The 14,632-nt window shown below is 38.5% G+C and overlaps 1 protein-coding gene across 4 annotated transcripts in view; it reads right to left on the reverse strand.

The window, feature by feature from the left end:
• LOC118400130 (gamma-adducin-like) overlaps positions 1 to 13,219 on the reverse strand; it is a 32,942-nt gene extending 19,723 nt beyond the window's left edge. The window contains exons 1-2 of one of the 4 annotated variants that reach the window (XM_035796659.2): positions 13,069 to 13,219; positions 1,214 to 1,491 (exon numbers count right to left, since the gene is read on the reverse strand). In XM_035796659.2, coding sequence (XP_035652552.1) covers positions 1,214 to 1,414 — 201 coding nt within the window. In that variant the 5' untranslated portion in view covers positions 1,415 to 1,491; positions 13,069 to 13,219. Of the gene's footprint in view, positions 1 to 1,213; positions 1,492 to 2,617; positions 2,807 to 2,832; positions 3,093 to 3,123; positions 3,203 to 13,068 lie in introns of those variants that run through there. The other 3 variants (XM_052476414.1, XM_052476393.1, XM_052476425.1) reach the window with 3 other exon arrangements.
• Positions 13,220 to 14,632: the final 1,413 nt, after the last annotated feature.

The raw sequence follows: 14,632 nt of genomic DNA on the forward strand, positions 1-14,632 counted from the left end.
AGACTGGGATGGAGATTTGTCTTCCAACAAGACAATGATCCAAAACATAAAGAAAAATCTAAAATGGAATGGTTCAAAAATAAACATATCCAGGTTTTAGAATGGCCAAGTCAAAGTCCAGACCTGAATCCAATCGAATCTGTGGAAAGAACTGAAAACTGCTATTCACAAATGCTCTGCATCCAACCTCACTGAGCTCGAGCTGTTTTGCAAGGAGGAATGGGAAAAAATTTCAGTCTCTGGATGTGCAAAACTGATAGAGACATACCCCAAGCGACTTACAGCTGTAATCGCAGCAAAAGGTGGCGCTACAAAGTATTAACTTAAGGGGGCTGAATAATTTTGCACGCCCAATTTTTCAGTTTTTGATTTGTTAAAAAAGTTTGAAATATCCAATAAATGTCGTTCCACTTCATGATTGTGTCCCACTTGTTGTTGATTCTTCACAAAAAATACAGTTTTATATATTTATGTTTGAAGCCTGAAATGTGGCAAAAGGTTGCAAGGTTCAAGGGGTCCGAAAACTTTCGCAAGGCACTGTATATATTATATTATACTTTGCCTGCCAAATGTCCTTGTCAAGTTCACAGCTTAGCTCATCAAACATAATTTTGGGCATCCACTGTATGTACATATATATATATACATATATATGTGTGTACATACAGTGGATGCCCAAAATTATGTTCATGCCTATATTGTTCTGTCTGTCAAGAATTCAATTTGACAAAAATGTTTGAGCTAAGCTGTGAACTTGACAAGGACATTTGGCAGGCAAAGTATAATAAGGCTCAAATCTATTCGGACTGGTTCATATTTAAATATTTAAAACCACAGCAGTGGAGCTTGGCTGTTTCCTCTGACAGTAGCACATTGTACTGCATTGCAACAAAGATTTACACTGTACAAACACCGTACTACTTAATATGACTGAGTTGCCTAACTTGTCTTACCTAGCTACCTCAAGGGTAAGAGCATCTGCTAAATGTCTAAAATGTAAAAGTAATAGCCTCTTTATTTGCAGATCAGTTCAAATGTAGCCATCATAATGAAAACTGAAGACATCAATGATGTAGTGTCTCTACTAGAGCCAATAATATAATATAATAGAAGAGAAAAACTTTTCAGGCCATTTGATGGTCTGCAGCCAGATAATGAAAATGGCTGTACTGTGTACACACATTAACATAGACATAAAGAACAAGAGACATACTGGACTCTGTAGGATCTGAGTGACTCTCTTCTTTTGCTCCATCATGTTGAAGTCCTGCTGTATTTCAGGTGACATGTTCCTGCTGCGGAGGTACTCAGGGTCACTCTCGTCCACCCGGTCAAAGTACCTCTCCTTGGAGTCTGTGCTGGATAAGGAGAGGGTCATGGACCCAACCGTATGTCTGATCTCCACCAAACTCATACTGTCCAAGTCTTCACAACAGCCTCACTCTCTCCGATCCTCACCTGCCACACTCCAGGACTGCTGGCACTGGGAATCTGTTGGGGACAGACAAAAACTTTAGTGTTCCACCAGTGCTGATGATGCCAATGTTAGACATAAAAAATTAATAAAAAATTCCACAGGAAACTTGATGCATACTAAATCAATTATTTTATTGCGGAGGTAAACTAATAGGCTTGCATAAAGTTGTAAACAAACACACAGGGAAGGAAAAACACACAGGACCCCATAAAGAGTTTCTGCTGCCTTTGCAAAATCTAATGGGGATCCTAATAATACATAAAAAAAGGTTTACCATAACCACCTCTATCTCTGCAGAGAAACAGAGAAACCCCTGTGTGTCTACTGTAATCTGTGGGGTGGGGGAAGGGGAAGGGAACATCAATCACCAATGTTTACTGTCATGCAAACAGCCAGAAAGCATGTCAATAGAATATCACAGGGGGCCTTTGCATTATCGCCTCATATAAAATCAACTAGTTTGGGAGAGCATTTAGCACCTATTGTGTTAAAGTTACACCTTTTTTTTGGGGGGAAATCAACAGGGGATAAGTAAAGGGTTAAAACAGTCTGTGACCTGGATTTATTTTGCTCTATTATGCCTGTTCAATATCTCACCAAGTTCTTATCAACACAACTACAAATTATTGGTCTACATGTGATGGAGGCTAAACAAATCAATTATAACAGGTATTCTACCCATTTTAAGGTGTCAAAAGTGGTCTATTCAATGTGTCCGTTCTGCAGTGAAAAGCCAGATACAGATAACTTAAACATGTTATCTGAAGATATACAGAAAAGGCACATTACAGAAAACAGCAGCAGAGCATTTCCTGTATTACACAAATATAATAACTTCTGTCCAGAAAATCGGTAAACTTTCTTATTTTCTATACAGACATCTAATCAAAATAAACAGTAGGGCTAGGCTACAAGAATTCAACCATATGTTCAAAGAGTCAAATATTTCGAGCTCCGCTAATACGAACGGCAAGAAGCACAAAAAAGACACCCGGGTCCCGTAAATATGCCATTACGTAAGAGTTAACACATTAAAATCAGATCCAACAACGTGATATGATGAAATGAACAACAGAAGAAGAGGAAAAATGTGCTGCATGATGCATCTTACGCTTTAATCAAAGGAGATACTCAACTCACCGACGAAATAGGATACTCCATTGAGGAGCACCACGACAAAAAAGTTGAGCATGTACAGTATATGCCATCATTGAATTGACCATCGACTCGTAACTTTAAACTTCCATGAGTATTATCAATACGCTGTGCTTCAAAGTAACCCTAGACCCTTTGCACTAAACCTATCCACAGGAAATAGGCGACATTGTATACAGTAACTATTTGAAACATCAAACCTTTTTTGCCAGTGATCGTATCTCCGTAGCCTATCTAACGACAGAAAAACCCCACAAGTCCTGGACAGAATTCAAAGATCGAGACTAAAAGTGTTAAATGTATTCCAGATTTCGGTGCATCCTGCAAACGTGTAAAATATTACTCCGTATGTGCGCCCTATGTCGTTGCAGTAAGCATGTAAACAGCTGTGTGTGTATTTCTAAATTTGCAGGGGCGAATTCATTTAGCCGATTATGTAGCAAAACGTTTCTTAAACCGAAACAAACAGAACGTAACGGGGCGAGACCTACTTGCATTTGTCCAATAGAAGCTCTCGTTTGGATTTAATGAAGATGACATCCCTGAATGCAAGCAAGTCCGCATGTTGTGGGTGTATTTGTGTGGAAAAAAATGAAACCATGTGACCTCTCATATCCCCCCCAAATACATCCATATATGCTAAGGTCAAACAGATCATGACTCCATCCATTTGTATTGCTGATTAACTGATTTCCTAAACACTTTTATACCAATGGGAACACAGGAATAATGTCACTGTTTTCTGGAGAAGTGTGCCAGGTGTGTTTGTGGGGAATACATAAATGTATGACGATCTTGTTAATATTCACTAGCATACAAGATTTGAACTAATAATTGAGAAATCTAGCATTCCCATGGTTGGCATCAAATATTTGGCAGTCTAGACACCATGGGGCCCTTGATCTGTTCATTTTCTTGAATAATCTAGCTGTTCTATGAACACGATTGACACCAAGTCTAATTCTCAAGGGTATTTTCAGTCAGATACAACTCAGAAATGTAAAGATTGGAAAATGATGTATTGAATGGACAAAATGATATTTCCTGTACTATAGAGAGCACACATACAGTGCCTTCAGAAAGTATTCACACCCCTTGACTTTTTCTACATGATGATTTTGTTACAGCCCGAGTTTACAATGGATTAAATTGAGATTTTCTTTAATCACTAGCCTGTACACAATAACCCACAATGTCGAAGTGGAATTATGTTTTTGGAAATTTTTACAATTTCATTAAGAATGAAACGCTGAAGTGTCTTAAGTGTCAATAAGTATTCTACCCCTTTGTTATGGCAAGCCTAATTATCTTCAGGAGTAAACATTGGTGTAACAAGTCACATAATAAATTACATGGACTCACACGGTGTGCAATAATAAGGTTTAACATGATGAATGACTACCTCATCACGGTACCCTACATATACAAATATCTGTAAGGTCCCACAGTCGAGCAGTGAATTTCAAACAAAGATTCAACCACAAAGAAGAGGGAGGTTTTTCAATGCCTCGCAAAGAAGAGAACCGATTGTTTTTTTTTTTTTACACTGAATATCCCTTTGATTATGGTGAAGTTCTTAATGACACTTTGGATGGTGTTTCAATACACCCACTCACGACAAAGATACAGGTGTCCTTCCTTGCCGGAGAGGAAGGAAACGGTTCAGGGATTTCACCATGAGGCCAATAGGGACTTTAAAACAGTCACAGAGTTTAATGGATGTGATAGGAGACAACTGAGGATGGATCAACAACATTGTAGTTACTCCACAATACTAGCCTAATTGACAGAGTGAAAAGAAGGAAGCCTGTACAGAATACAAATATTCCAAAACATGCATCCTGTTTGCAACAAGGCACTAAAGTAATACAGGAAATAATGTGGCCAAGAAACTTTTTGTCCTGAATACAAAGTGTTATGTTTGGGGCAAATCCAATACACCACATTACTGAGTTTCACTCTCCATATATTCAAGCATAGTGGTGGCTGCATCATGTTATGGGTATGCTTATAATCATAAAGGAATGGGGAGTTTTTCAGAATAAAAAATAAATGGAATGGGGCTAAGCACAGGTAATATCCTAGAGGAAAACCTGGTTCAGTGTGCTTTCCACCAGACACTGGGAGATTAATTCACATTTCAGCATGACAATAACGTGGTCCTTCTGTGGCTCAGTTGGTAGAGCATGGCGCTTGTAACGCCAGGGTAGTGGGTTCGATTCCCGGGACCACCCATACGTAGAATGTATGCACACATGATTTTAAGTCGCTTTGGATAAAAGCGTCAGCTAAATGGCATATATTATTATTATTATATATAATAGCCTAAAACACAAGGCCAAATCTACACTGGAGTTGCTACACTGGAGTTGCTTTCTAAGAAGACAGTGAATGATGCCGAGTGGCCAAATAACAGTTTTGACTTAAATCTGCTTGAAAATCACTGGCAAGACTTGAAAATGGTTGTCTAGCAACAATCAAAAATCAATTTGACAGAGCTTGAAGAATTTTGAGAAGAATAATGGGAAAATATTGTACAATCCAGGTGTGCAAAGCTCTTCGAGACTTACCCAGAAAGACTCACAGCTGTAATCACTGTTCAAAGGTGATTCTAACATATAGGTGTATGAATACTTATGTAAATGAGATATTTCTGTATTTCATTCTCAATAAATTAGCAACATTTTCTAAAAACATGTTTTCAATTTGTCATTATGGGGTATTATGTGTAGATGGGTGAGAAAAATAAATAAATGTAATCGATTTTGAATTCAGGCTGTAACAAAACAAAATGTCGAATAAGTCAAGGGCTATGAATACCATGAATACTTTCTGAAGGCAATGTACATCACATTTCGAACAGCAACATTGTAATATGCCCCTAAAGCACTGGTGTGATTGTGCACATCTCCTGCTTAGCTGATTAGCCTACAGACACAGTAAAAATGTATTCTAGTTCTAGTCAAGGGTTTAATTACTGAAAGAGATTTTCCGGTACTTTGTATACTTTTTTTTTAGCAAAATAGAGGTCACGAGCCAAAAGTGGTCACTGAAAATTGTGTACTACATCACCTATGTGTAAATATGTGCACCATGTCATTGCTTTCTCTCACTCGCTCTGCTGTGTGGGCATCTGTTTCTAGCTGTCACTCAAATGGCGAGGGGCTGCATGCTCGTTGGCTAGAACTCAAATTGCTAGGGGGCTGGCACATGTGGGGAAAAATGTATGGAAAATGGCGCTGCACAGCTTCCAGAAAAACAGCAGCTTTCAAACTTGGAATTTCGTGGCTAATTGAGGTAAGACAGTAATTCTGCTCACAGATTATGCATTCATGAACTACACAATGACACATCCAGCTCAAAGAGGGAGGTTTAAAAAAAGACTTTAGTCACCAAAGTTCCAGAGAATGTTTTTAAAGAAAATAAAAAACTAGAAATGACAGTTCATTACTTATTCAGATTCATGTCAAAATTGTATTCCTTACTTGAATGAAATGTAATAGTAAATGCTGGCATCCTTTTAAAACTGTTATGTGATTAAATGTGTATTTCTGTCCCCTGTTTTGGTCACTTGGGAATGTGATTCACTAGTCTATTCAGGAAATAATAATATTGAATTGTTAACTCTTAATGGAATCCCACTGTGGGTTGTGTCCAAACCACTCACTATCAGGAATCAAGGTAAGACCCAGATGCAGACACGTGGAATAGACAATGGTTTACTATTCCAACAGGGGCAGGCAATAGACAGGTCAAGGCAGGCAGGGGTCAGGAAATCAGAGGTGGGGCAATGGTACCGAATGGCAGGCAGGCTCAGGGTCAGGGTAGGCAGAGGTCAACAATCCAGAGGTGGGGCAAAGGTACAGGTCGACAGGCTCAGGGTCAGGGGCAGGCAGAGGGGTCAGGCAGGCGGGCTCAGAGTCAGGACAGGCAAGAGTCAAAACCAGGAGGGCAAGAAAAAGACACTGGGAAAAGCAGGCGCTGATAACAAAAACGCTGGTTGACTTGACAAACAAGACGAACTGGCAACGGATAAACAGAGAAAACAGGTATAAATACACAGGGGAAGATGGGCGACACCTGGAGGAGGGTGGAGACAATCACAAGGACAGGTAAAACAGATCAGGGTGTGACACTCCCAAAATGTTTTTGTTTTGAATCATGAAATTGGCTTTATTGTAGAAAACTAGAGATCAATCCATTCAACACAAAGACAGACACAGAATTCCAACAAATTCCACCATGAACTCATGTCAACTTTTAAGAGCAGTTAATAACATAAACTTACTATACGAATGCAGATGCAATAACTTGCTCGCAAACACACAGAACATTTACAGTACAAGTTGGTCTCCCAATGAACCAATGTAAACATTTCTTGCTGCCCCAAGGACCTCTAACTGATCTAACTGGTCCAAAAGGTGTCTCTCTCACACAGTGACTGACATAACATTTCCAGGAAGCAGAGTGGAGTGTCCATAGCAAGGCAGATACCGGGACATATGGCTTGATGTAATGAAAAGCAGAACTTTCTCAATTAAGAGCTGAATGACCCTTCAAGTCCCCATTGCTACCCTAGCTGCAACCCTATGGGGACTGAAATATGCACTCATAAAAAAAATGTGGTGCACGTACACACACATACTTTCAACATACTCTTACTGAACCCCTACATTCTCTGTAACTCTATTTGGATATTTTTTTGGAAGGGCAGTCCTTCTTGTGTAACATTGACCAGATGTCTGGTGTTATTACTAGAGACCTCATTTATAAGGTGCACGGTAAGATATAGTACATACAGTACCAGTCCAAAGTTTTAGAACACCTACTCATTCAAGGGTTTTTCTTTATTTTTTCTATTTTCTACACTGTAGAATAATAGTGAAGACATCACAACTATGAAATAACACATATGGAATCATGTAGTAACCATTTTCTGGATTGACTGACCTTCATGTCTTAAAGTAAAGATGGACTGTCATTTCTCTTTGCTTATTTGAGCTGTTCTTGCCATAATATGAACTTGATCTTTTACAAAATAGGGCTATCTTCTATATTCCACCCCTACTTGTCACAACACAACTGATTGGCTCAAATGCATTAGGAAGGAAAGAAATTCCACAAATTAACTTTTTACAAGGCACACCTGTTAATTGAAATGCATGTGACTACTTCATGAAGCTGGTTGACAGCATGCCAAGAGAGTGCAAAGCTGTAATCAAGGCAAAGGGTGGCTACTTTGAAGAATCTCAAAAATAAAATATATTTTGATTTGTTTAACACTTTTTTTTTGGTTAAAACATGATTCCATAAGTGTTATTTCATAGTTTTGATGTCTTCACTATTATTTTACAATCTAGAAAATAGTAAAAATAAAGGAAAACCCATGAATGAGTAGAGTAGGTGTGTCCAAACTTTTGACTGGTAATGTATCTATATAGTATATCAGAAAAACAAGCACACCTTTCTTATGATTGATTTCTAAGTGCATAAATACAACACTCCAAAAGCACTTGATTAATAGTTAATAGACATGAAGAATACCACACTATCTTAGGACAACACCTAGAGCGATAACAGCAAAAGTGTTCATGGGATCCTACGTCATCAATGGCATAAACTTGACCTCTCTCCTTGACAGAGGGAACCATACAAAAGGCTGCTTTATATAAAAGGATGAGTTTACAGAAACAAGTCCTGCTGCTCTTCCAAAGGCTTCCAATGACCTTCATAAAATGTCCACTCTAAGAATAATAACAACTAGACTAGACTCATGTTCAGGTTACGTATTTACATCCACGCCAGAAGATGCAATATGCTGCATGTTGTTTGGATCAGTTACAATATGTCGTTTTCCCCTTTCTCTTCTCATTATCATAATGCGCACAATAACTACCCGACAGTATATTTTTACAGCTCAAAAAGTCATTGTGAAACAGAAATTTAAGCTGGAATTGAATGAGATTTAAGCTTTAATGAGCTACTGGACCAGAGCTCTGGTAGGCAAGACATAGTACACACTTTATCATGATGAAATGACTAAAATCATGAATTCATATCTTTCTCTACATTTGGTTTTGTCACAATGTGTTAATTTTCCCTTTTATTTTCCTGAGCTGCTTTTCCATCAGAGACCATCTACTGTAAAGCAACACAAACAGGGATGCCTTTTTGGGGTCGGTAATTGTTCGATTGTCAGAAGCACCCATAATTATTTTTTGTTCTTCAATTTTAGTGCTCAAATTTAATTTTCATCGTTCTCTAAAGGATTTGACTTTTATTTCTCAAGCTATAGTAATTGTAATTTCTGTACCAATCTGAAATGTAACACAACATTAGTTATCACTGAAGCTAATCATGGAATCTCCACTCTGCCAAATATTTCCAGTTGACAAGACTTCTGGTTCGTTGGAGGGAGGCCTTTAGAGTTTACAGGTATCATTATTAAGTCTGTTGCTCAAACACAGGAAATCATTTCTGCATAATAGTGGCTTTCTAATGAAGGGATAAAGAGAAAAACTCTTCACAGGAAGTCCAATGGTGAAGTCCGGGCTTCCAGACAGAAAAATAATCTTTGTCATCTCAGGGAAAGGGAGAAGAGCGAGAGTGAGAGAAAAATAATCTTTGTCATCTCAGGGAAAGGGAGAAGAGCGAGAGTGAGAGAAAAATAATCTTTGTCATCTCAGGGAAAGGGAGAAGAGCGAGAGTGAGAGAAAAATAATAATATGCAGATCAGCAATATCTTACCCCAAACTTCACTTTTCAGGGGGAGTCTAGGAGGTGGACACATCCTATTCTCCTCAGACAAAATTACAGGTTATATTGCCTTCTTGACTGATTATTCCTTCTGTCAGAGCAAAATGTTAAAGGTCATATCCTCTCATCAGCCAATCACAGTCACATCATATCTGGTGATTTTCTCGTGTCTAGTTGACTATTTAAAGATTGAAAGGGGAACTTTTCTCTCTGGGGTCTATGAAATATTGCCAGACACTTTTACATCCATGTCTGTCCCCTCCCATGCCTACATTTATGGTAATTTTCCTGTGGCCTCTGTGATGGGGAACCCCTTAATTTATTATCAACAAAATTACTTTTGACCCTAACCCCAACGAATTGATACCAACTGTTTAGAACCAACAGAACCACAGTCCCCCTGTGAGAATACAAACGTGTTGTTTATGAGTTTATTTGATACAGTAAAATATCCTACCACATAGTTTCAGAGTTTGAGGAAAAGGATACCTCATCTAATTTCACCAACAGTGCCTTCAAGTCGGTTCCACTGAGAAAAAACATCCATCAACAGCAGTTCTTTGAAGAGAATACAGCCATGGACAAATGTTTAACAAATTCACATCACTTCACAACTCCCTAGATATGCATAAAAATGTAACTTTAAAAACATTTGCTTTGATACAGCGTCTTAGCCACTGAATGTTTCACCCACTTCAAGGCTTTTTGTATGTAATGAAATACTCTGTAATCCTGATTAAATTGATACCTCACTGTAAATGGGCGGTACACAGCTTTCTCATATCATGGACATTTAGGTAATTTTCCCTGAGAGCCTAATGTAATAACCAAGTCAGTGTCAAAGGCCTGAGAAACGTCTATTTCTGAAGCCCTATTTCAGGATTTTGAATACTGCATAGCTTAACTGAAGGCTACTCCTGCCTTTGGTGGTCTGAGCTATTCTTTTCCCTTGTAGTGTTCTAAGTTTACTGATGTCAAATGTGCAAAAAAGAGGACCACTGTTTCGAACAGTTACATTTATGCAAAACTTTGTATAAAATGAAGAACATGCTATATGACGAACATAATCATAAGGCATTTTTAAATCACAAACCCTCTGACGGCAAGTCCACAGTGGAGCAATGTTTATCTTTTCAAAACCATCACAATACTTATGAACATGGTTCTGCTATTCACTTTAGCAGTGTGGGTGGTAAGTAACACCTCATGTACAGGAAACTAGGGACCTGGAGCAATTTACATTGTTGCAGTAAAAACAGTATTTTCACAGCTTTATATAGAATTTGAAACTGGCAGAGATTAATATTGAATCAACACATAAACTGAACAAAAATATAAATGCAACATGCAACAATTTCAAATATTTTACTGAGATATAGTTCATAGAAGGAAATCAGTCAAATAAAACAATTAGGCCCTAGTCTATGGATTTCACATGACTGGGCAGGGATGCAGCCATGGGTGGGCCTGCGAGGGCATAAGGAAACCCACTTAGGAGCCAGGTCCACCCACTGGGGAGCCAGGCCCAGTCAAGCACAATGTGTTTTTCCACACAAAAGGGCTTTATTACACATAGATATACTCCTCAGCAAGCCCTCCTCCCTCTCATCAGACGATCCCGCAGGTGACGAAGCCAGATGTGGAGGAAGCCAGATGCTGTTGTGAGGCCGGTTGGATGTACTGCTAAATTCTCTAAAACAGCGTTGGAGGTCGGCTTATTGTCGAGAAATTAACATTAAATTATCTGGCAACTGCTTTGTTGGACATTCCTGCGGTCAGCATGCCAATTGTACACTCCCTCAAAACTTGAGACATCTGTGGCATTGTGTTGTGGAACGAAACAACACATTTTAGAGTGGCCATTTATTGTCCCCAGCACAAGGTGCACCTGTATAATGATCATGCTGTTTAATCAGCTTCTTGATATACCACACCTGTCAGGTGGATGGATTATCTTGACAAAGGAGAAATTCTCACTAACAGGGATGTAAACAAATTTGTGCACAAAATATGGGAGAAATAATATTTTTGTGCATATAGAACATTTCTGGGATCTTTATTTTAGCTCATTAAAAATAGGACCAACTCTATAAACTTTACATATTTTTGTTCAGTATACATAACGGCTAGGAGAGACGACTGAGCTGAATGAAGAAGAATTACAAGAGTGGTCAAGTTTTGTTCATCTACAGTACATGGAGGACCTGGCCGAGACTATTTTCTTTTGATTGCCTCCACTCTAAGATGTAGTTTAGGGTGCGGTTGACTATGGGGCTGGAGTAAGGGTCTGGCCAAATTTAACGCGTGGTGGGTTTATCATATAAACATAGACAATGAGAAGACAAAGCTGAGGATATACTGTACACTGAGTATGCAAAACTGAACACCTGCTCTTTCCATGACAAACTACACTGACCAGGTGAATCCAGGTGAAAGCTATAATCCCCCTGTTAAATCCACTTCAATTAGTGTAGATGAAGGGGAGGAGACAGGCTAAAGAAGGATTTCTAATCCTTGAGACAATTGAGACATGGCATGTGTATGTGTGCTATTCAGAAGGTGAATGGTCAAGACAAAAGATTTAAGTGCCTTTGAACAAGGTAAGGTAGTAGGTGCCAAACGCACCGGTATTTCCCAAGAACTGCAACACTGCTGGGTTTTTCCACGCTCAACAGTTTCCCATGTGCATCAAGAATGGTCCACCACCCAAAGGACATCCAGCCAACTTGACACAACTGTGGGACGCATTGGAGCCAGCATCCCTGTGGAACAGGGATACCTTGTAGAGTTCATGCCCCAACAAATTGAGGCTGTTCTAAGGGCAAAAGGGGTGCAACGCAATAGTAGGAAGGTGTTCCTAATATTTTGTCTACTCAGTGTATACCTAAATAACTTTACTTTTAAGAACATGACAACTATTTGAGTTGAATTCATGGCTAAAATAGACTTGTTTTGTGTAGAAAATATCCAACATGTTCCAAGTAATCACTTAAACATGTACAATTAATTGCTAACGCTCAATTACATGGTTAAAATGGTTTTCGTCACCACCCCACTGCATGTGAACTTGATGGTTTTCTGAAAACCTACATTAAAGTACCAAATTAGCTATGAAATCTTGTGTGCCTCAATTCCACATCTAAAGTAAACACACGCTTATCCAGTGTATAATGTTTCTAGAGAGAGAGACATTCATTGAAAGCAGCTGTTCGTGACTTAACTCAGCATCTGGAACTGATGTAGTTCTGGTCTATTACAGCCAAACAATAAAGCTATATCTCGACAACATTGTAAAAACAGCATTTACTATCCTAAGAAAGTGTACTATAGCATACACAGCACTATACACACAGTATTGCTGTAGAGTAATACAGAATAAGATAACACATCTGGTAAGTGAAAGAATTATCAGTCAGACATTTCCTTCTTAACAGACTCACAGGTGATTCACTCCACCCACCCATGAAAGGGATTTTCATTTTGATACAACATTGAGCAAGTCCTTATAAAGTCCAAAGTAACTGCTTAAAATGAGAAGCTATTTTCAAAACATTTCCGGATTCACTGATATTACATAAAATATAATTTGCCTTGCTCTGTTTGCAGTTACAAACTACTATTCTTGTTCAGTTGACTTGTCTCAACCATTGTAAAAACGTAACAAATGCTGCCCCACTCACCTTTTGAGGTCAAACTCCCACAGTTCTGCCAGGGTCCTGATCTAGCTTCAACTAGGATGAGTGACCGATGCTTTGCCTATCATCTCCTACTCTATCTGTTCCTCAATGTCATGTGATGCACATTCGCACAGCTTGCTGGGAAAAACTTCCAAACTTGTCGGAGGAGGTTGAGGAGACAACAATCTGTTGTATGGGACTGTATTGTCCAAAAGTGGGAGGAGCAACACAGTCACACACCCACCAGATATGTTCTGGCATACATGTATATAGATGACTCAAATATAAATATTCAATTTTTGGAGAGCGGGATTTTAATGACTAAATACTCCATATCAAATTAGAGAAATTGTAGTGGAGTGTTGCACATAGGGATCTATGAAATTACAATAATGAGGGATTATCAATGGACTAAATCATCTTATCAATTTATACGTTATGGCTATATCCACTTTCAGTTGTCTAGATGAGATATTTTCAACCTTTTCTGCGTGCAGATATTTTGTACATTTATTGAGCAGCTCGGAGGACATTGCAGAGAATGCTTACCCACTATCACTTAACACTCCCACACATTTCAAGAGTGGATGAGTAAGAGAGTACTGCTTCCCCCCTCCACTGTGCTGCCTGCTTGAATACATCAGTCACATGGTGGAGAATAATAATCATCATGACATATATAGCACATTTTACTCAGTACATTGTGGCATAGAGAAGTAGAGAAGTAGTATAGCAATACGGACAGTAACAAAAAAAACAATAGTAAAGAGAGAGAGAGAGAGAGAGAGAGAGAGAGAGAGAGAGAGAGAGAGAGAGAGAGAGAGAGAGATGGTTAAAAAGTATGTTAGTGTGGGAGGAAACCAATAGATAGAGACAGAAATGTTATTTTTGACATAAGAGATGAACACCTATCATATAGGGAGGGTACTGGGTATTCTCACACTGTTAAAGGGGAAACCAGTATTGTAGATATTGTGTGGACAGTGTATATTACAAATTACGAAGACAATAGAATACCTGTACATATAGTTTAAACAAGCATAGACAATATAACTTTAACACAAAGAACCAACATTGACAATGAATCACAATCTGCAAGAGAGAAAACAGGAATTGTATATGTAGTGATTTTAGGTAGTGATTCTATTCAAATTGCGTTAAATTTAGATTTGGAAACTCCAGCACCTGCAAAAAGTACCTGGATGTCAAATCCAATGTGCCACATGCGCCGAATACAACGGGTGTAGACTTTAAAGTGAAATGCTTACTTACAAACTCTTAACCAACAATGCAGTTTTAAGAAAAATAAGTGTTAAGTCATTTTTTTAATAAAAATAACAAATAATTAAAGAGCATGCAATGGTTCACAGGATCAGGTTCATTGGATCAGTCTAACACTTTGCAGATACACTGCTGCCATCTCGTGGCCAAATTCTAAATTGTGCCTAAACTGTGGCCTTTCTCTTGCACTTCAAAGACTATAAAAAAATATAAACGTTTTTTTATCTGTATTATCTTTTACCAGATCTAATGTGTTACATTCTCCGACATGTATTTCACATTTCCA

Source organism: Oncorhynchus keta, chromosome 2 (genome assembly GCF_023373465.1).
Source record: "Oncorhynchus keta strain PuntledgeMale-10-30-2019 chromosome 2, Oket_V2, whole genome shotgun sequence".
NCBI lineage: Eukaryota > Metazoa > Chordata > Actinopteri > Salmoniformes > Salmonidae > Oncorhynchus > Oncorhynchus keta.